The sequence below is a fragment of the Nomascus leucogenys genome, chromosome 12 (genome assembly GCF_006542625.1).
Source record: "Nomascus leucogenys isolate Asia chromosome 12, Asia_NLE_v1, whole genome shotgun sequence".
NCBI classification, from domain to species: Eukaryota; Metazoa; Chordata; class Mammalia; order Primates; family Hylobatidae; genus Nomascus; species Nomascus leucogenys.
This window is the reverse complement of record NC_044392.1, coordinates 40168240-40191937: the sequence shown is the minus strand read 5'-3', so window position 1 is coordinate 40191937 and position 23698 is coordinate 40168240. Positions and strand designations below refer to the sequence as shown.

Below are 23698 nucleotides of genomic sequence, written 5' to 3'. Positions count from 1 at the left end.
TTGATGTAGAGTGTTGCTCTGTTGCCCAGAGTGGAGTGCCATGATGCAATCACAGCTCACTGCAGCCTCTACCTCCCTGGACTCAGGAGATCCTCCCACCTCAGCCACCCGAGTAACTGGGACTACAGGCTCGGATCATCATGCTTGGCTAAATTTTCTCTGCATTTTTTGTGGAAACAGGGTTTTGCCATGTTGCCCAGGCTGGTCTCAAACTTCTGGGCTCAAGCCGTCTGCCCACCTTAGCCTCCCAAAGTGCTGGGATTATAGGCGTGAGCCACCATGTCTGGCCTAAGTTTTTCTTATATAGGGATGTTGTCTATGTAAGGACTAAACTAAGCCGTGCCTACATGCGGGGGACCAGACAGCATGACAGAATTTATTATTCTATTGATTTAAAGAAAACTATCCTTGACATTTTAGTGTGTAAGTACATTAAAGCATAACTATAATTATTTTGAAAGCATATGTTGTTACGGGTATTGAGACATCTGGACTTTCTGTTGTTGGAGTTTGTCCTTGCAGGTATTACCAAGCTGCTTCCTTAGCTGTAAACATCTTAGAACCGTGGGTTGTCACTGGCAAGGAATGTACCTTGCTAGTTTTAAGATGGAGTTTATTTTATTTTATTTTTATTTTTATTTTATTTATTTATTTTTTTGAGACGGAATCTTGCTCTGTCTCCCAAGCTGGAGTGCAGTGGTGTGATCTTGGCTCACTGCAACCTCTGCCTCCCGGGTTCAAGTGATTCTCCTGCTTCACCCTCCTAGGTAGCTGGGATTACAGGCGTGCGCCAACACACCCGGCTAATTTTTTTCTGTTTTTAGTAGAGATGGGGTTTCACCATGTTGGCCAGGCTGGTCTTGAACTCCTGACCTCATGATCCACACACCTCGACCTCCCAAAGTGCTGGGATTACAGGCTTGAGCCACTGTGCCCGGCCTATTATTTTATTTTTATCTTTATTTTTATTTTCTGTTTTCTGTTGCTATAACAAGATGGAGTCGATTTTAAAATAGTGTCACTCTGGCTCTCCTAGGCTCCTGCTTCCCTAACAAAACCTTTTCTAAAAAGATACTGCAAATTTTTTTTTTTGTTTTTGAGAGGAAGTTTCTTGTTGCCCAGGCTGGAGTGCGATGGCGCAATCTTGGCTCACCGCAACCTCCGCCTCCTGGGTTCAAGTGATTCTCCTGCCTCAGTCTCCCGAGTAGCTGGGATTACAGGCGCCCGCCACCACACCTGGCTAATTTTGTATTTTTAGTAGAGATGAGGTTTCTCCATGTTGGTCAGGCTGGTCTCGAACTCGCGACCTCAGATGATCCGCCCGCCTCGGCCTCCCATAGTGCTGAGATTACAGGCGTGAGTGACCATGCCTGGCTGGTATTGCAAAATATTGACTTAATGTTATGCAAAATATTAAACCAAGCTTACTTTTGGTTATTTTCAAACTGTCTGGTTTTATTTTAGTGCTGTTCCTTTGGGAACCACAGCCAAAGAAGAGATGGAGCGGTTCTGGAATAAGAATATAGGTTCAAACCGTCCTCTATCACCCCACATCACTATCTACAGGTAAGGATTCTGGAGCCAGAGAATCTAGAGGTAGTGGGTGAAAGTTCTGAAGGTTGATCTTTAGCCTACTTGATACTTACCTCACTTTTACTCAACCAAAATACTGCTGTGTAGATGAGGTGAACCCTTCAGGGTAGAGGGAGATAACATAAGGATTATCTTACACCTTTTTTATGTGGAGATGACTAAATTCTATCTTCTGTCATTACAAGGGTAATCTATTTTGCAAAACTACCATTTAGAAAATTCTGGTAAGTCAAAATATAATTCCCGTTAATTAAAACATTTTCGAAACAATTTCAGATTTACATAAACATTGCAGAAGTAACATACAGAGTTCCCATATACCTTTATATGGAAGGTATATAGTATATATGCTAAGTTATACAGAAGTTGCAACATTGCAAATTCTTCTTCTTCTTCTTTTTTTTCTGAGATAGAGTCTTGCTCTGTTGCCAGGCTGGAGTGTAGTGGCGTGATCTCGGCTCACTGCATCCTCTGCCTCCCGGGTTCAAGCAATTCTCCTGCCTCAGCCTCCCGAGTAGCTGGGGCTACAGGTGTGCACCACTGCAGCCAGCTAATTTTTGTATTTTTAGTAGAGATGGGGTTTCACCAGGTTGGCCAGGAAGGTCTTGATCTCTTGACCTAGTGATCCGCCCGCCTCGGCCTCCCAAAGTGCTGGGATTACAAGCGTGAGCCACCGCGCCCGGCCTACTTCCTTCCTTTTTATGGCCGAATAATATTGTATGTACATACAATGTTTTATTTACCCATTTATAAATTGATGGATGTTTGAGCTGTTTCCACTTTTTGGCTATTACAAATAATGCTGCTATGACCATTTATTTGTGTACAAGTTTTTGTGTGCACATATGTTTCATTTCTCTTGGGTGTATACCTAGGAGTAGAATTATTGCATCATATGGTAACTCTATTTTTAACATTTTTTTTTTTTTTTTTTTAAGACGTAGTCTCGCTCTGTTGCCAGGCTGGAGTGCAGTGGTGCAGTCTCGGCTCATTGCAACCTTCACTTCCCAGGTTCAAGCGATTTTCCTGCCTCAGCCCCCGAGTAGCTGGGACTACAGGCATGCGCCACTGCGCCCAACTAATTTTTGTATTTTTAGTAGAGACGGGGTTTCGCCATGTCAGTCAGGATGGTTTTGATCTCTTGACCTCGTGATCCACCTGCCTCAGCCTCCCAAAGTGCTGGGATTACAGGCGTGAGCCACGGCATCCGGCCTATGTTTAACATTTTGAGGAACTACCAGATTGTTTTCCAAAGTGGCTGCACCATTTTACATTCACACTAGCAGTGTATAGGGGTTCTAGTTTCTCCACATCCTCACCAGCACAACATCCATATTTCTACTAAAATCTGTTCAAGGCAATCTGGGCTTTTAAAAATCATGGTCCTAAAAATTCTTTTAGTCCCTTCCCACTGCCCAATTTCAAAGGCACTTCCACATTTTTGGGTATTCGTTACAGCTGCACTCCTCTTCTAGTGACCACAATCTATACTAATTTTCTTTTTTTTTTTTTTTTTATTATACTTTAGGTTTTAGGGTACATGTGCACAATGTGCAGGTTTGTTACATATGTATCCATGTGCCATGTTGTTTTGCTGCACCCATTAACTCGTCATTTAGCATTAGGTATATCTCCTAATGCTGTCCCTCCCCCCTCCCCCCACCCCACAACAGTCCCCGGAGTGTGATGTTCCCCTTCCTGTGTCCATGAGTTCTCATTGTTCAATTCCCACCTATGAGTGAGAACATGCGGTGTTTGGTTTTTTGTCCTTGCGATAGTTTACTGAGAATGATGTTTTCCAGTTTCATCCATGTCCCTACAAAGGACATGAACTCATCATTTTTTATGGCTGCATAGTATTCCATGGTGTATATGTGCCACATTTTCTTAATCCAGTCTATCATTGTTGGACATTTGGGTTGGTTCCAAGTCTTTGCTATTGTGAATAGTGCCGCAATAAACATACGTGTGCATGTGTCTTTATAGCAGCATGATTTATAGTCCTTTGGGTATATACCCAGTAATGGGATACCTGGGTCAAATGGTATTTCTAGTTCTAGATCCCTGAGGAATCGCCACACTGACTTCCACAATGGTTGAACTAGTTTACAGTCCCACCAACAGTGTAAAAGTGTTCCTATTTCTCCACATCCTCTCCAGCACCTGTTGTTTCCTGACTTTTTAATGATGGCCATTCTAACTGGTGTGAGATGGTATCTCACTGTGGTTTTGATTTGCATTTCTTTGATGGCCAGTGATGATGAGCATTTTTTCATGTGTGTTTTGGCTGCATAAGTGTCTTCTTTTTGAGAAGTGTCTGTTCATGTCCTTTGCCCACTTTTTGATGGGGTTGTTTGTTTTTTTCTTATAAATTTGTTTGAGTTCATTGTAGATTCTGGATATTAGCCCTTTGTCAGATGAGTAGGTTGCAAAAATTTTTTCCCATTCTGTAGGTTGCCTGTTCACTCTGATGGTAGTTTCTTTTGCTATGCGGAAGCTCTTTAGTTTAATTAGATCCCATTTGTCAATTTTGGCTTTTTTTTTTTTTTTTTTTTTTTTTTGAGACGGAGTCTCGCTCTGTCGCCCAGGCTGGAGTGCAGTGGCGCAATCTCGGCTCACTGCAAGCTCCGCCTCCCGGGTTCACGCCATTCTCCTGCCTCAGCCTCTCCAAGTAGCTGGGATTACAGGCGCCCGCCACCACGCCCGGCTAATTTTTTTTTTTGTATTTTTAGTAGAGACGGGGTTTCACCATGGTCTCGATCTCCTGACCTCGTGATCCGCCCGCCTCGGCCTCCCAAAGTGCTGGGATTACAAGCATGAGCCACCGCGCCCGGCCTAATTTTGGCTTTTGTTGCCATTGCTTTTGGTGTTTTAGACATGAAGTCCTTGCCCACGCCTATGTCCTGAATGGTATTGCCTAGGTTTTCTTGTAGGATTTTAATGGTTTTATGTCTAACATTTAAGTCTTTAATCCATCTTGAATTAATTTTTGTATAAGGTATAAGGAAGGGATCCAGTTTCAGCTTTCTACATATGGCTAGCCAGTTTTCCCAGCACCATTTATTAAATAGGGAATCCTTTCCCCATTTCTTGTTTTTGTCAGGTTTGTCAAAGATCAGATAGTTGTAGATATGTGGCATCATTTCTGAGGGCTCTGTTCTGTTCCATTGATCTATGTCTCTGTTGTGGTACCAGTACCATGCTATTTTGGTTACTGTAGCCTTGTAGTATAGTTTGAAGTCAGGTAGCATGATGCCTCCAGCTTTGTTCTTTTGGCTTAGGATTGACTTGGCGATGCGGGCTCTTTTTTGGTTCCATATGAACTTTAAAGTAGTTTTTTCCAATTCTGTGAAGAAAGTCATTGGTAGCTTGATGGGGATGGCATTGAATCTATAAATTCCCTTGGGCAGCATGGCCATTTTCACGATATTGATTCTTCCAACCCATGAGCATGGAATGTTCTTCCATTTGTTTGTATCCTCTTTTATTTCCTTGAGCAGTGGTTTGTAGTTCTCCTTGAAGAGGTCCTTCACATCCCTTGTAAGTTGGATTCCTAGGTATTTTATTCTCTTTGAAGCAATTGTGAATGGGAGTTCACTCATGGTTTGGCTCTCTGTTTGTCTGTGATTGGTGTACAAGAATGCTTGTGATTTTTGTACATTGATTTTGTATCCTGAGACTTTGCTGAAGTTGCTAATCAGCTTAAGGAGATTTTGGGCTGAGACAATGGGGTTTTCTAGATATACAATCATGTCATCTGCAAACAGGGACAATTTGACTTCCTCTTTTCCTAATTGAATACCCTTTATTTCCTTCTCCTGCCTGATTGCTCTGGCCAGAACTTCCAGCACTATGTTGAATAGGAGTGGTGAGAGAGGGCATCCCTGTCTTGTGCCAGTTTTGAAAGGGAATGCTTCCAGTTTTTGCCCATTCAGTATGATATTGGCTGTGGGTTTGTCATAGATAGCTCTTATTATTTTGAGATACGTCCCATCAATACCTAATTTATTGAGAGTTTTTAGCATGAAGGGTTGTTGAATTTTGTCAAAGGCCTTTTCTGCATCTATTGAGATAATCGTGTGGTTTTTGTCTTTGGTTCTGTTTATATGCTGGATTACATTTATTGATTTGCGTATGTTGAACCAGCCTTGCATTCCAGGGATGAAGCCCACTTGATCATGGTGTATAAGCTTTTTGATGTGCTGCTGGATTCGGTTTGCCAGTATTTTATTGAGGATTTTTGCATCAATGTTCATCAAGGATATTGGTCTGAAATTCTCTTTTTTGGTTATGTCTCTGCCAGGCTTTGGTATCAGGACGATGCTGGCTGCATAAAATGTGTTAGGGAGGATTCCCTCTTTTTCTATCGATTGGAATAGTTTCAGAAGGAATGGTACCAGTTCCTCCTTGTACCTCTGGTAGAATTTGGCTGTGAATCCCATCAGGTCCTGGACTCTTTTTGGTTGGTAAGCTATTGATTATTGCCACAATTTCAGAACCTGTTATTGGTCTATTCAGAGATTCAGCTTCTTCCTGGTTTAGTCTTGGGAGGGTGTATTTGTCGAGGAATTTATCCATTTCTTCTAGATTTTCTAGTTTATTTGCATAGGGGTGTTTGTAGTATTCTCTGATGGTAGATTGTATTTCTGTGGGATCGGTGGTGATATCCCCTTTTTCATTTTTTATTGCATCTATTTGATTCTTCTCTCTTTTCTTCTTTATTAGTCTTGCTAGCGGTCTATCAATTTTGTTGATCTTTTCAAAAAACCAGCTCCTGGATTCATTAATTTTTTTGAAGGGTTTTTTGTGTCTCTATTTCCTTCAGTTCTGCTCTGATTTTAGTTATTTCTAGCCTTCTGCTAGCTTTAGAATGTGTTTGCTCTTGCTTTTCTAGTTCTTTTAATTGTGATGTTAGGGTGTCAGTTTTGGATCTTTCCTGCTTTCTCTTGTGGGCATTTAGTGCTATAAATTTCCCTCTACACACTGCTTTGAATATGTCCCAGAGATTCTGGTATGTTGTGTCTTTGTTCTCGTTGGTTTCAAAGAACATCTTTATTTCTGCCTTCATTTCATTATGTACCCAGTAGTCATTCAGGAGCAGGTTGTTCAGTTTCCATGTAGTTGAGCGGTTTTGAGTGAGTTTCTTAATCCTGAGTTCTAGTTTGATTGCACTGTGGTCTGAGAGACAGTTTGTTATAATTTCTGTTCTTTTACATTTGCTGAGGAGAGCTTTACTTCCAACTATGTGGTCAATTTTGGAATAGGTGTGGTGTGGTGCTGAAAAAAATGTATATTCTGTTGATTTGGGGTGGAGAGTTCTGTAGATGTCTATTAGGTCCACTTTGTGCAGAGCTGAGTTCAATTCCTGGATATCCTTGTTAACTTTCTGCCTCATTGATCTGTCTAATGTTGACAGTGGGGTGTTAAAATCTCCCATTATTATTGTGTGGGAGTTTAAGTCCCTTTGTAGGTCACTCAGGACTTGCTTTATGAATCTGGGTGCTCCTGTGTTGGGTGCATATATATTTAGGATAGTTAGCTCTTCTTGTTGAATTGATCCCTTTACCATTATGTAATGGCCTTCTTTGTCTCTTTTGATCTTTGTTGGTTTAAAGTCTATTTTATCAGAGACTAGGATTGCAACCCCTGCCTTTTTTTGTTTTCCATTTGCTTGATAGATCTTCCTCCATCCCTTTATTTTGAGTCTGTGTGTGTCTCTGCACGTGAGATGGGTTTCCTGAATACAGCACACTGATGGGTCCTGACTCCTTATCCAATTTGCCAGTCTGCGTCTTTTAATTGGAGCATTTAGCCCATTTACATTTAAAGTTAATATTGTTATGTGTGAATCTGATCCTGTCATTATGATGTTAGTTGGTTATTTTGCAGTTTCTTCCTAGCCTCGATGGTCTTTACAATTTGGCATGTTTTTGCAGGGGCTGGTACCGGTTGTTCCTTTCCATGTTTAGTGCTTCCTTCAGGAGCTCTTTTAGGGCAGGCCTGGTGGTGACAAAATCACTCAGCGTTTGCTTGTCTGTAAAGTATTTTATTTCTCCTTCACTTATGAAGCTTAGTTTGGCTGGATATGAAATTCTGGGTTGAAAATTCTTTTCTTTAAGAATGTTGAAGGCCGGGCGCGGTGGCTCACGCTTGTAATCCCAGCACTTTGGGAGGCCGAGGCGGGCGGATCATGAGGTCAGGAGATCGAGACTACGGTGAAACCCCATCTCTACTAAAAATACAAAAAATTAGCCGGGTGTGGTGGCAGGTGCCTGTAGTCCCAGCTACTCGGAGAGGCTGAGGCAGGGGAATGGCGTGAACCCTGGAGGGGGAGCTTGCAGTGAGCCGAGATTGCGCCACTGCACTCCAGCCTGGGTGACAGAGCGAGACTCCGTCTTGAAAAAAAAAAAAAAAAAAAAAAGAATGTTGAATATCGGCCCCCACTCTCTTCTGGCTTGTAGAGTTTCTGCCGAGAGATCAGCTGTTAGTCTGATGGGCTTCCCTTTGTGGGTAACCCGACCTTTCTCTCTGGCTGCCATTAACATTTTTTCCTTCATTTCAACTTTGGTGAATCTGACAATTATGTGTCTTGGAGTTGCTCTTCTCGAGGAGTATCTTTGTGGCATTCTCTGTATTTCCTGAATCTGAATGTTGGCCTGCCTTGCTAGATTGGGGAAGTTCTCCTAGATAATATCTTGCAGAGTGTTTTCCAACTTGGTTCCATTCTCCCTGTCATTTTCAGGTACACCAATCAGATGTAGGTTTGGTATTTTCACATAGTCCCAATTTTCTTGGAGGCTTTGTTCGTTTCTTTTTATTCTTTTTTCTCTAAACTTCCCTTCTCGCTTCATTTCATTCATTTCATCTTCCATCAGCGATACCCTTTCTTCCAGTTGATCGCATCTGCTACCGAGGCTTCTGCAATCTTTGCGTAGTTCTCGATACTTGGCTTTCAGCTCCATCAGCTCCTTTAAGCCCTTCTCTCCATTGGTTATTCTAGTTATCCGTTCGTCTAATTTTTTTTCAAAGTTTTTAACTTCTTTGCTATTGTTTTGAATTTCCTCCCATAGCTCGGAGTAGTTTGATTGTCTGAAGCCTTCTTCTCTCAACTCCTTCCAGCTTTGTTCCGTTGCTGGTGAGGAACTGCGTTCCTTTGGAGGAGGAGAGGTGCTCTGCTTTTTAGAGTTTCCAGTTTTTCTGCTCTGTTTTTTCCCCATCTTTGTGGTTTTATCTACTTTTGGTCTTTGATGATGGTGATGTACAGATGGGTTTTTGGTGTGGATGTCCTTTCTGTTTGTTAGTTTTCCTTCTACCAGACAGGACTCTCAGCTGCAGGTCTGTTGGAGTTTACTAGAGGTCCACTCCAGACGCTGTTTGGCTGGGTGTCAGCAGCGGTGGCTCAAACAGAAATGCAGAAATCACCCGTCTTCTGTGTCGCTCAGGCTGGGAGGTGTAGACCGGAGCTGTTCCTGTTCGGCCATCTTAATCTATACTAATTTTATATTTGCTGCCATAACAAATTACTGCAAACGTAGTGACTTAAAACAACACAAATTTATTACCTTATAGTTCTGTGGGTCAGATGTTTGACAAGATCTCCCTGGGCTAAAATCAGGGTGTTGGCAGGGCTCTGTTTCCTTCTGGAGGCCCTAGGGAAGAATCCATGTCCTTGCCTTTCCTAGCTTCTAGAGACTATCTGAATTCCTTGGCTTCTGCCCTCCTTCCTCCATCTTCAGAACCAGCATTGCTACATTGAGTTCTTCAGTCACATCATGTTGACCCTGCTTCCGTCATCTCATTTCTTCTTTGACTCCTTTCTTCTGTGAGCCTCTTCTGCTTTTCTTTTTTCTCATTTCTCTCTTCTGCTGTTAAAGACCTTTACGATTACACTGGGCCCGTCCTAATAATCTAGGATAGTCTATGTTGTTTTGTTTTTGAGACAGGGTCTCGCTGTGTTGCCCAGGCTGAAATGCACAAGTTTTCTACTAGTTTTTAATAAAACTTGTGGGGCATGATCATGGCTCACTGCAGCCTCGACCTCCCAGGCTTAAGTGATCCTCCCAGCTCAGCCTCCCAAGTACCTGGGACTATAGGCATGCACCACCATGCCTGACTAATTTTTAAATATTTTCTAGAAATGGAGTTTGGCCATGTTGCTCAGGCTGGCTTTGAACTCCTGGGCTCAAACTGTCCTGCCACTTCGGCCTCCCAAAGTTCTGGGATTACGGGTGTGGGCCACTGCACACAGCCTAGTCTCTTTATCTTAAGGTTGTCTTATTAGCAACCTTAATTTCATCTGCAACCTTAATTCCCCTTTGCCGTAAAAGGTAACATATTCATAGGTTCTAGAGATTAGAACATGAACATCTTTAAGGAAACTATTATTCTGCCTATTACAACTTCTTAATACTTGGCTGTGCATTTCCTCAATTGCAAGACAGTCTCCAAAGTACAACCGTCACAATGTTACTATCTAAACCTTAGGTCCCATTCAAATTTTGCCACTTGTCCCATTAATGTCCTTTATAGGCCTAAGATTGAACCTAGAATTATATATTACATTTAGTTGTCATGTCTCTTTTTCCTGCAGTATGGGAGAGATTTTTAATCTTTCCTTATTTGTTATGACCTTGACATTTTTAGTATGTTCCTTAATTTGGGTTTGTTTGGTGTTTTATGATTTATGCATTTTTGGCAGGAATACCCCATACCCCTGCAGTAATGCTATCCTTCTGTCAGTACATTGTATCAGGAGGCATGTGCTGATGATTTATCCCATTACTGGTAATGTTAACTTCTGTCACTGTTTAAGATGTGTCTGCTAGATTTCTCTACTGTAAAGTTACTGAATAAGGATGTTGTATTTATTAATTAATACATATTTTGGCGGGAGATACTTTGAAACTCTGAATATTCTTTCTCATCAGATATTTACTCACCAGTATCTTGGAGGTACTTGCCTAAATCATTTATTAACTGTGATAGTTGCCAAATGTAATGTTGCTAATTTTATATATTATAATAATATTTTCTAGATTTATTTGTTATGATAGGGTAAAGCTTGCTTTCTTTATCAGTATGGACTCAAGGATAATATGGATCAAGCATTAATTTCCCCAAAGGATTATACTTTGTTATTATTTATTTTGGTGTTCAAATTGTCCCAGACCTGGCCAATAGGAGTTCTTCAAAATGACTCCTGTGAAATCAGTATCTGGGTGCTAGATGTGCTCATTGCTACTAGGATGTCATTGCTTCTAGGCCCTGTCTGTGGATAGAGGTAGCATATATATGTATGCAATCTCTGTCACACACATACCACATGTGTGTGTATATAAGTATATACATACATCATACATACATATATACATACATCTCTGTTTATCTCATCTTCAAAAGTGGCATTGATAACAGTTTTTGCTGATGTCTTTGAAGATAAGTCCCTGTAAATCTGCTTTTTGTTTTTTTAGGCTAACCCAGCAAAGTATCTTGAGCTCTGCTACTCTCTTGGGTTCCTGCCAGTGAGGCTGGCCATTTTTTAACCACCTCCACAAATACCATAACCCTTCAGTTTTTTTCCAAGCCAGATTCCTGGAATAACCCTGTTTGTAGAAACTGGACATGCCACTAAAACAGAAGGAGGCTAATAAGTGATCTCATTTCTTGCTGCTCAATCGTGAAACTTTCTTTTTAAAGAGATAAAAGTTTTAGGGGGGCCCAGTGTGGTGGCTCATGCCTGTAATCCCAGCACTTTGAGATGCCAAGGTGGGTGGATCACAAGGTCAAGAGATTGAGACCACCCTGATCTCAGGTGAAACCCTGTCTCTACTAAAAATACAAAAATTAGCTGGCCGTGGTGGCGCGTGCTTGTAGTCCCAGCTACTCAGGGGTCTGAGGCAGGAGAATCGCTTGAACCCGGGAGGCGGAGGTTGCAGTGAGCCGAGATCGCGCCACTGCACTGTAGCTTGGCAACAGAGCAAGCCTCCATTTCAAAAAAAAAAAAAAAAGTTTTGGGGAAGAATTATAATGAAAAAGACAAAAGAGCATCCCGAATTATTCTGAATCTGTATTTAAAGCCCTGGCCTTTTTTCACAGGTCATATAAAGAATGGTTGTAGGTTGGTGAGGTGAGTTTTTCACTACCTTATTTGCTTTTCTGGTTATGTAACTCCAGACATACTTGGGGGGAAAAAAGCAGCAGGGAACACGGGGCTGTATCCAGAGTGGCATGTCAGGGAAAGATATCTGAGATACCTGAAGTCATATTTTCTATTACCCATTTTTTGGGTTTTTTGAAAGAGGCCTGGAAGTAAATGGTTAGTGATGTTAAACATCTTTTCATGTACTTATTGGCCATTGGCAGTCTGGGCCGTTGGAGAAATGTTTTTACTTTCTGGAGGTATTTTTTATTGTTTTTTTTTGCTTTTGAGGCAGAGTCTCCCTCTGTTACTCAGGCTGGAGTGCAGTGGCGTGATCACGGCTCGCTGCAGCCTCGACCTCCCAGGCTCAGGCAATCCTCTTTCCTCAGTCCCCCAAGTAGCTGAGACTGTAGACGCACGCCACCATGTCCGGCTAATGTTTGTATTTTTTGTAGAAATGGGTTTTTTTTTTTTGCCATCTTGCCCAGGCTGGTCTCAAACTCCTGAGCTCAGGCAGTCTGCCCACCTCAGCCCCCTAAAGTGCTAGGATTACAGGCGTGAGCCACTGTGCCTGGCCACATCTTGATTTTCTGTACTAGACTCTTACCTAATGTTCAAACAGGGACTAGTGAAGAAGACTTGTCTTTGCTCCATGATGCCTGAGGCCTCAGCTGGAAAACACAAAGGCTAGGGCCTGAATTAATCTGAAGATCCAGTCACTCACATGTCTTGGGGTTGATTCTGGCTCTTGGATGGGGCCCTTATTTTCTCTCCACATAGGTCTTTTCACATATCTGTGTAGGCTGCTTTGGGTTTCCACATAGCATGAGGAAGGAAGGAGAATTCGTAAGTCATGCAGCATCACTTCTGCCGCATTCTATCTTTTGAGGCAGTTGGTCATCAAGTCCTGCCCAGGTTCAAGGGTGGAGGCTAAATACTTGCTTGATGAGAAATGACAAGATTCTGGAAGATCCTGGGGGACTGGAAATAATGTTATGGTTATTTTTAGAAAACAATATATTTTACCTTGTCATTACTGGGCTAGCCAGGCTATGATTTTAACCGTTTTTGAAAAATAGGGTAACATTTGAATTCAGCAGTTTCATATTACATCACTCCCATTTTGTGTATCAGTATTTCTGAAAGATTTCCAGAATAGTGTATACGTTTCTTCTATTAGCTCTTTCAGTCATGGGATTTGATTCATCTGGTCCCAGAGCCCCAAGTGTGTTTGGAATCTTCCAATTTCTTCACCTCTTTAGGGTTTCAAGTCTTTCAGATCAATATTTGTTCTGTCTTTTTCATGCTGATAATCATTCTCTTTGACAAGTAAAATAGTTGTGCAATCTGTTTCACACTCTTGTCATCAATTAGCATAAAATTGTTCATCCCAGTTAGGAGGCTCTCTGCGTTAGAATACAATTTTAAAAGCTCTTTTTTGTTGTCCTTGAAATTGTTGCAAGCCTCAGCTCATTCTGGGTTTCGGTCTCCTGATTCTTCTTACCAAATTATGCCATCGTTCTCTGTCCTTGGTTATGTGGCTGTTCTTCCACCTTTTATATTTCTGTTGTTAAATCTGAGTTGATCAGAGTGGTATGTCGCTCTTCTTCCACCTTTTATATTTCTCTTGTTAAATCTGAGTTGATCAGAGTGGTATCTAGTTAGTATTAATATTTTTAATTTATTTGGGAATACCCCTTTCTTACTTACTGTGACCATTTTCATTACGTAGGCAGAATTTTCTTTTGAGATCTTTTTAACCTCCTTATTTCTCTTCACAGTGTTGAATATATGGTTTGATTATGCTTAGTATTCTTTGTCTAAGCTAACATTCCAAGATGAGTGTTAGCTTTCTTCAGAGACTTTCTTCAAAGACTGTTCTTTCCATTTTACCCACCAGTTCTCTCTTGAGCTTGAGAACTAGGTCTAGAATAACAATGTTGGTTGTCCTTCAATGGAAAGTTGATGATTCATAATTTAAAAAGGGGTTTGATGACAAAAAGTATTTCAGAACTACTGTGGATTAAGAAATATATACTAAATCCAGAAGATTGTATATAAAAATTTGGGACAGGTAATTTATTAGAAAATAAGTGGTATGTTCAGTTTGGATATTTTGGGGCATATAATAAGGGAGGATTCAAGGATGACCATGTATTATATGAAACTGTGGATAAATGAAACTCAGGTTTTCTTCCGTCAGTGTTATACCTGGAGAAACAGAGGGACCCAGGTGGTATTACAGTGATTACTTTCTTTCTTTCTTTTTTCTTTTTTTGAGATGGAGTTGCGCTCTGTCGCCCAGACTGGAGTGCAGTGGCTTGATCTCCGTTTACGCCAAACTCCGCCCCCCGGATTCAAGTCATTCTCCTGCCTCAGCCTCCCAAGTAGCTGGGATTACAGGCATGCACCACCACGCCTGGCTAATTTTTGTATTTTTAGTAGAGATGGGGTTTCACCGTGTTGGCCAGGCTGGTCTCGAACGCCTAACCTCGTGATCCACCCACCTCAGCCTCTTAAAGTGCTGGGATTACAGGCGTGAGCCACCACGCCCGGCCTATAGTGATTACTTGCTAATTGTATCAACTATATTTATTTATTTAGAGGCATGGTCTCTGTCTCTCTCTCCCCAACCCAGGCTGGAGTACAGTGGCACAGTCAGCTCCCTGCAGCCTGGAGTTCCTGGCCTCAAGCGACCCTCTCACTTCAGTCTCCCAAGTAGCTGGGACCACAGGCCTCTGCCGCCACACCCAGCTAATTTTTTTTTTTGTTGTTGTTGGTAAAGATGGGGTCTCGTTGTGTTGCCTAGGTTGGTCTTGAACTCCTGAACTCAGCGGCTCCCGCCTTGGCCTCCCAAAGTACTAGGATTACAGGTGTGAGCCACCATGCCAGCTCCAACTTTTTTTTTTTTATTTTATTTTTTATGCCTCATTATTTTTTTTTTTATATATATATGCTTTTATTTTTCCATGATTACAAACACAACTGAATATCAAATGCACAAAGTAAGAATTATACGGGGGAAAAAAAATCAGATACGTTCGTGTATATATATCACCTTTTCAAGGCTATTTCCATCCAGAATAACCTTGGTTTGCCAGGGCCAATAGAAAGAAGTCACAAAATCACCTTTAGTCAAATTTGTGTGTTTGCTTTCTTTTATAATTCCAATACCTCCACCATCAAGGACTTGAGATAGCTGCCAAGGTGTTATATAATCAGTGCCAGCGTCTTCATTCATTCTACAATGAAGGCTGTCAGTTCCCACTTGGAAGGTTGCACAGTGGCCAGGCAGAGGCGCTCCTCACTTCCCAGATGGGACGGCTGGGCAGAGGCGCTCCTCACTTCCTAGACGGGGCGGCCGGGCAGAGGCGCTCCTCACTTCCCAGACGGGGCGGCCGGGCAGAGGCGCTCCTCACATCCCAGACGATGGGCGGCTGGGCAGAGGTGCTCCTTACTTCACAGACGGGGCGGCCGGGCAGAGGCGCTCCTCACATCCCAGACGATGGGCGGCCGGGCAGAGGTGCTCCTTACTTCCCGGACGGGGCGGCCGGGCAGAGGCGCTCCTCACATCCCAGACGATGGGCGGCTGGGCAGAGGCGCTCCTCGCTTCTCAGATGGGGCGGCCGGGCAGAGGCGCTCCTCACTTCCCAGACGGGGCGGCCGGGCAGAGGCGCTCCTCCCTTCCCAGACGATGGGCGGCCAGGCAGAGGCGCTCCTCACTTCCCAGACGGGGCGGTCGGGCAGAGGCATTCCTCACTTCCCAGACAGGGCGGCCAGGCAGAGGCGCTTCTCACTTCCCAGAGGATGGGTGGCCGGGCAGAGATGCCCCTCACTTCCTAGAAGGGGCGGCCGGGCAGAGGCGCTCCTCACTTCCCAGATGGGGCGGCCGGGCAGAGGCTCTCCTCACATCCCAGACGATGGGCAGCCAGGCAGACACTCCTCACTTCCTAGACAGGGTGATGGCCAGGCAGAGACACTCCTCACTTCCTAGACAGGGTGATGGCCAGGCAGAGACGCTCCTCACTTCCTAGACGGGGTGATGGCCAGGCAGAGGCTGTAATCTTAGCACTTTAGGAGGCCAAGGCAGGCGGCTGGGAGGTGGAGGTTGTAGCGAGCCGAGATCACGCCACTGCACTCCAGCCTGGGCAACTTTGAGCACTGAGTGAGCGAGACTCCGTCTGTAATCCCAGCACTTCGGGAGGCCAAGGTGGGCAGATCACTGGAGGTCAGGAGTTGGAGACCAGCCTGGCCAATACGGCGAAACCCCGTCTCCACCAAAAATACAAAAACCAGCCAGGCGTGGTGGTGTGCGCCTGCAATCCCAGGTATTCGGTAGGCCGAGGCTGGAGAATCATGGGAGCCAGAGGCAGGGAGGTTGCAGTGAGCCGAGATTATGGCGCTGCATTCCAGCCTGGGCAACAGAGGGAGACCATCAGAAAGAAAGAGAAAGAAAGAGAGAAAGAGGAAGGAAGGCCAGCTCCAACTTTAATGAGTGTCTTTGACCCATGTTTCTCCTTGCGAAAGGAGTTTTGAGTTATAATCATTTTTTTTTCTCAGCCCTATCAGTGATGCAGTCTGGTAAAGGTAGGGATCCTTCTCCATAAATCAGTTTCCTTTTTTCTTTAATTTATTTTTTTAACCTAATCCTGATACAGGTTTTTTTTTTTTTGAGACAGAGTTTTGCTCTTGTTGCCCAGACTGGAGTGCAATGGTGTGATCTTGGCTCACCGCAACCTCCGCTTCCTGGGTTCAAGCAATTTTCCTGCCTCAGCCTCCCGAGTAGCTGAGATTACAGGCATGTGCCACCACACCCGGCTAATTTTGTATTTTCAGTAGAGACGGGGTTTCTCCATGGTCAGGCTGATTGCGAACTCCTGACCTCAGGTGATCCACCTGCCTTGGCCTCCCAAAGTGCTGGGATTATACGCGTGAGCCACCACGCCTGGCCCAGGTTTGTATTTTTAAAGTAAAAAGTGGAAACACGGCCGGGCGCAGTGGCTCACACCTGTAATTCCAGTACTTTGGGAGGCCGAGGCGGGCGGATCATGAGGTCAGATCAAGACCAGCCTGGCTAAGGTAATGAAACCCCTTTACTAAAAATACAAAAATTAGGTGGACCTGGTGGCAGGCACCTGTAATCCCAGGTACTCAGGAGGCTGAGGCAGGAGAATCTCTTGAACCCGGGAGGCAGAGGTTGCAGTGAGCTGAGATCGTGGCATGGCACTCCAGCCTGGGTGACAGAGCAAGACTCTGTTCCGGGGGGGTAAAAAAAAAAGTGAAAAGACAGGAATGCAAAAGCGGTTTTTTTTTGGTTTTTTTTTTTTTTTTTGGAAAATACTACCTATTCAGGAGAATCGCTTGAACCCGGGAGGCGGATTTTGCAGTGAGCTGAGATCATGCCATTGTCAGCCTGGGCAACAGAGCGAGACTCTGTCTCAAGAAAAAAAAAAATGCCTATTTCAGAATTAGTTTATATTTTTGCCAAGATAGACTCTCTACTATGGTGTCATCTTTTCCTTTTTAAAATTGTCTTTGTGTGTTTCTTTACAGTTGGTCTCTTCCCATGGCGATGTCCATCTGCCACCGTGGCACTGGTATTGCTTTGAGTGCAGGTATGTATATGTGTTTTTACACACATACATGTGCTTCTTTGAAAAACTTGGCTGTTTCATTGGCCCTAGTCTCTGCCTCCTTTGAAACTCAGCACTTGATTTAAAGGGAACAATAAGTCTCGTAAGTTTATTGTTCATTCATCCCTTTAACAATTAATTATGAGTTTGCACTGTGCTCAGATTCTAAACTTTTTTTTTTTCTTTTTGAGACAGAGTCTCGCTCTGTTGCCCAGGCTGGAGTGCAGTGGCGCGATCTCGGCTCACTGCAACCTCTGCCTCCTGGGTTCAAGTGATTCTCCTGCCTCAGCCTCCTGAGTAGCTGGGATTACAGGCGTGTGCCACCACACTTGGCCAAATTTTTGTATTTTTAGTAGAGATGGAGTTTCACCGTGTTAGCCAGGATGGTCTTGATCTGACCTCATGATCCGCCCGCCTCAGCCTTCCAAAGTGCTGGGATTACAGACATGAGCCACCGTGCCTGGCCCAGATTAGTTTCTTAGCAAATTTTTAAACCATTCCCTAGCACTTCCTGCTATCATGTTTATTGAAATTATAGAGAGCAGAGAAATGTAATAGAGATGGGCTGGCTGACTGATCATTGATGAAACACAGTCCAAGATAAGTCATCAACCTTATTTTTCCAGAAGCTCAGTTTTAGCACCCATTCTTATCACCTAGACGTGCTCAGTCCCCCAAAGACTAGCTCACTAACCAGTCTCAAAATCTTGATTCACAGACCAGAATGTCTATTTACTCATTTATATAATATGAACTGCAGCTACAGAGTGAATTATATACTGGTCTTAGATAATTAGTACATCCTTTTTAGGTAGGAAGGTTTATTATGTGGAGTGCAGATTATAATCAGTTTTCTGGGATCTGATGTATCTTTTCACAGTAGGAATATACTTTACAAGAGGGTCAGCTAGATTTAAAAATTATGTTTGGCTGGTGCTGGAAACATAGACATTTTTGCTTTTTTATTTTTATTTATTTATTTTCTCACAAGAATGTGCATGTAACATATTTTTACTTTTTTAGCTTTCCTTTATTTAGCCTTATAGCATACTTTGCTCTCCTACCCCCACCAAAAACAGAAACAAAAACTAGAGGCTGGGCGCGGTGGCTCATGCCTGTAATCCCAGCACTTTGGGAGGCCAAGGCGGGTGGATCACCTGAGGTTAAGAGTTGGAGACCAGCTTGGCCAACATGGAGAAACCCTGTTTCTACTAAAAATACAAAATTAGCTGGGCATTGTGGTGCATGCCTGTAATCCCAGTTACTCAGGAGGCTGAGGCAGGAGAATCACTTGAACCCAGGAGACGGAGGTTGCGGTGAGCTGAGATCACACCATTGCACTCCAGCCTGGACAACATGAGCGGAACTCTGTCTCAAAAAAAAAAAAAAAGAAAAAAAAAAGAAAGAAACAAAAACTAGATTATGTTCCCTAGATACACGCTCTTAAAGCATTCTAGTTTTTCTTTCATAATCATAATTGTAATTTACTTGTTCATTGTTCTTCCTTACTGGATTGTCTGTTCCCTGAGGGCTTCGACTGCATCTGTCTGTATTTTTAATTATCTAGTATGGTACCTAGAATGCTGTAGATAATTTAGTAAATATTTGGTGAATACAAAATGAATACCACTCTTTTTTGTTAATGTGTTTTATATATTTCTGTCCTAAATTTCTATTCCACTTATAATCATATTTTTTGACTCTAGAAGTATCTTATTTTGGTCCCCTGCATACTGACTATAATAACTACCTAACTAGTATTGTATTTCAACTGGCATTTCTGTGTGATGTGATTACTAGTTTAGCTGAAAGCTATTCAGTTCAGTGGGAGCCAGAAGAGGTTACTGGACATTAGAGTGCTGCATAGGTAAATCTGAGTTTGTTCTCTATTAGTCTCCTTGAGACATTGGGGGAACTTGTGTTCTCTCCCAGCAAAGGTGATCTAGCCCTTATATATCCACAGGGAGAACAGGTGCAAACTAGGAGTAGTGGAGTGCTTTCTGAAAGAAATGCTCCAATGAACTGTTAGCACATACTCAACAAGACTTCTGTTCCAAGTTGATAGTCCTAGGACCTTTGCTGGCAAAGGAAAATGAGCTTATGACTTAGAACAGTGTGTAAATCCCTGCTGTGTGTACAAACCCTTCTTTCCTGTAGATAGTTCCCTGGTATGTCTTTTTTTTTTTTTTTTTTTTTTTTTTGAGACAGAGTTTCGCTCTTGTTGCCCAGGCTGGAGTGCAATGGCACAGTCTTGGCTCACTGCAACCTCATGAGACCAGCCTCCCGGGTTCAAGCTATTCTCCTGCCTCAACCTCTCAGGTAGCTGGGATTACAGGCGCCCACCACCATTCCCTGCTAATTTTTGTATTTTTGGTAGAAATGGGGTTTCTGAACTCCTGACCTCAGGTAATCTGCCCGCCTTGGCCTCCCAAAGTGCTGGGGTTACAGGCGTGAGCCACTGTGCCTGGCCCCTTGGTATGTCTTTAACTTCATCCTAGGGAATAAGAGGAACTATCTTGCCTAGAATCGGTATGAAATTATATACCTGAGAGACAGAAGCCCCACTGTTTTACCTTATGTAAAGCTCTGTCTGAGCCCCTCCGTCTCGTCTCTTTTGGTACTTTAGCCTGGGAGCAATGCCTAAGTTTTATTCATCACATCAGGCATCATTACAATCTTTCCAGGAGATGGCCCATTTGTACAGAGTAGAGCAGATGGCAGCCTTCAGGTCCTAGCGTGTAAGTGTGCTCTTGCTCCAGAAATTTGGTGCCAAATAGAGCTGTTGAGGTAGGAAAGGGAGTTTCTATTGACTTTTGCTTTGTTGAAGCGATGGTGGTATTGGAAAAGTGCTCTTGTTCTGTCTTCTGAGACCCTGAAGGATCTCTCCTAGGCTTCTGTAGACTATGTTTTTAACTGACGTGGTCATCAGTAGGGCCAGTGGCTCTAGTGTAGGGATCCTGTATTTAAGGAGCTGCTGATGAGACATTGGCAGGAATTATCCGAATCTAAGCCTCTGCTATTTTTAATCTCATTTATGTGTGTGTGTATATATTTATATATGTCCATTTATAGACATATATGTAGTTTTGTCGATAAGGATAGAAACTGCTATCTAAGATCTGATGCCATCATTTCTGTTCTTTTTCATTCCTTTGGTTGGTAAAGGGATGATGGAATCAAGGTATAAGGATAATTTGTGTTGTTAGGAATCCATATGTAGTTCCTGGTTTTTAACCTGCTTGCACTGAACTGGTGGGGATGATAGGGTAAATCTCAAGATTAGGCTATTCTAACTGTAGATTCATAATTACTTTTATTTCTGCTTACTTAGAATAAGAAATTTTTAGATTGATTAAGGAATTTCTAGATGAATGCTTTCTACTCAGTTTGGTGATACTGATGAACAGATTTAATCCTAAAAATCACTGAAAGAACAAGAGCAGTTTATTTATTAGGCTGTAGTTCCCCTTATTATCTCAGTATATTTGTCACCACTAAATGAAAAAAAGATACTGACTTTTTTATAGACTATAATGATAAAAAAAATTCATTTGTATTCATGCTAAAATTGAATATTTTTCACAACTGAAGAATTATTTGGGCAGGGTGCAGTGGTTCACACCTGTAATCCCAGCACTTTGGGAGGCCGAGGCAGGAGGATTGGTTGAGCCCAGGAATTCTAGACCATCCTGGGCAACATATCAAGACCCAGCACTTTGGAAGGCCAAGGTGGGCGGATCACGAGGTCAGGAGATCAAGACCATCCTGGCTAACACAGTGAAACTCCGTCTCTACTAAAAAAATACCAAAAAAATTAGCCGGGCGTGGCAGCGGGCGCCCGTAGTCCCAGCTACTCGGGAGGCTGAGGCAGGAGAATGGCGTGAACCTGGGAGGCGGAGCTTGCAGTGAGCTGAGATCGCGCCACTGCACTCTAGCCTAGGCGACAGAGCGAGACTCCGTCTCAAAAAATAGAATAAAAAATTAGCCTGGAATGGTGGCATGCATCTATAGTCTCAGCTACTAAGGAGGCTGATGTAGGGAGGATTGCCCAGGAATTCAAGGCTTCAGTGAGCTATCACTGTGCCACTGCACTCCAGCCTGATGACAGCAAGACCCTATCTCAAAAGAAAAAAGAAAAAAAAAAAAAGAAAAAAGTTGTTTTTTTTCTGTCTTTACCCCCTTTGAATGGTGGCCTTGCATTCATCAGCGTATGTCCTGTTTTTCCCAAACTTTCTCTCCTAATTCCATGATAGAATGTAGTAGCTGTTTTCTATAGAGTAGTAGTTAAGTATAACTACAGCATATTCTTCAACTGTTGAAGGTCCCTCCATCAAAATCATAAAGGAATAGGTTTTTGCCAGGTGGATGACTTAAGCAAATTACCTAATTCTCTAAACCTCAGCTTATTCCTTATAAAATGGGCGTATTAATAATGCCTATCTCAGAATTCATGGGATTTCAAGAAACTTTATGCTCTGGGTGTTGCTTTATGGAAACAAGGATGAGAAACATGATACATTTAATAGCAACTGTCTCTTAGAAGATAATATGCCCTGGACCAAATGGCAAGAGCAATTGGATCATTTGGTCTGAAATGAAGTCACTTCCAGCAACTGTGATCTTTGCATTCTTGTGGCCCTCGTCCCATCCATTTTTCACACAACAGCAAGAAAAATCTTTTGAAAATAAATGGAATCATGTCACTCCCTTCCTTAGACTCTCCTAATGACTGTGTTCACTTTAGCACTTAGATTAAAATTCAAATATCCACCATGGCCTTTGCCCTGCCAGCTCCGGCTCTTCCCTAACTCATTCCTGCCATTCCTCCCTTTGCTTACTGTGCTCCAGCCACACTTTGAATCCCTCCCAAAGTGCTGGGATTACAGGCGTGAGCCACTGCGCCCAGCCAAATCTGTGTCTTTTATTAGACTGTAAAGTCTTCAAAAAGTGGATACTCTGTCTATCTTATTTACCATTCATACCCTCTAGCACGCAATAGGTGCTTAAAAAATCTTTATTTACTAAATGAACATACCCATGTAAATCACTTTGCTCATAGTGGTCACTTTTTCCTACCTTCTAATTAACCTCCTGTTACGCATTAGAAATTAGATAGGGATAATATATAGTCTCTATTCTCAAGGATAGAGGAATCTAAGGAGTAAGACAAATATTTATAATGCACTGTGATAGCTTTTTTTTTTTGAGACAGAGTTTCACTTTTGTTGCCCAGACTGGAGTGCAAAAGCGTGATCTCAGCTCACCACAACTCTCCCTCCCAGGTTCAAGTGATTCTCCTGCCTCAGCCTCCCGAGTAGCTGGGATTACAGGCATGCACCACCACGCTTGGCTAATTTTGTATTTTTAGGAGAGGCAGGGTTTCTCCATGTTGGTCAGGCTGGTCTTGAACTCCCGACCTCAGGTGTTCTGCCTGCCTTGGCCTCCCAAAGTGTTGGGATTACAGGTACGAGCCACTGTGCCCGGCCATGATAGCTTTTTAATAAGAGATATGATACCCCAGAGGAGAAACCAACAAATACAGTCGTCCCTTATTATCTGTTGGAGATTGGTTCCAGGATTCCTCCTCAGATACCAAAATCTACAGATACTCAAGTCCCTTATATAAAAAGATGTGGTATTTGGATATATCCTATATACATCATATACTTAAAATCATCTCTAGATTACTTATAATACCGAATGCAATGTAAACGCTATGTAAATAGTTATATTGTTTATAGAATAATGACAAGAAAAAAAAAAGTCTGTACGTTTTCAGTACAGATAAAACCATTCATTTCCCCCACCCAATATTTTCAATCCACAGTTAGTTGTATATCCACAGATGCAGAATCCATGGATGCAGAACTCAGGACACAGAGTTGACAGCACTCTGAGGGAGTTAGAAGGCTTGAAAGAAGTGTGAACAGGAGAGTTTGTGAAGAGGAGGTAGAGGAGGGCATTCCAACAGAGAAATTCTTTTATGGAAAGGCATAGGGATTGGAAATCTCCCGGATCATTGGATAATTATGACGAGGTCTGTTTTCTTTTTTTCCTTTTTTTTTGAGATGGAGTCTTGCTCTGTCGGCCAGGCTGGAACGCAGTGGCACGATCTCGGCTCACTGCAACCTCCGCCTCCCAGGTTCGAGAAATTCTCTTCCTCAGCCTTCCGAGTAGCTGGGATTACAGGCACCTGCCTCCATGCCAAGCTAATTTTTTTTGTATTTTTAGTAGAGATGGGGTTTCAACATCTTGGCCAGGCTGGTCTTGAACTCCTGACCTCATGATCCACCTACCTCGGCCTCCTGAAGTGCTGGGATTACAGGCATGAGCC

At 42.9% G+C, this 23698-nt stretch overlaps 1 protein-coding gene across 2 annotated transcripts in view; it reads left to right on the top strand.

The window, feature by feature from the left end:
- Positions 1-23698, top strand: part of SDHC (succinate dehydrogenase complex subunit C) — a 54060-nt gene that overhangs the window by 13036 nt on the left and 17326 nt on the right. For both annotated transcript variants that reach the window (XM_030824063.1, XM_030824065.1), the window contains 2 exons: positions 1465-1566; positions 17285-17346. In XM_030824063.1, coding sequence (XP_030679923.1) covers positions 1465-1566; positions 17285-17346 — 164 coding nt within the window. The remainder of the gene's footprint in view (positions 1-1464; positions 1567-17284; positions 17347-23698) is intronic.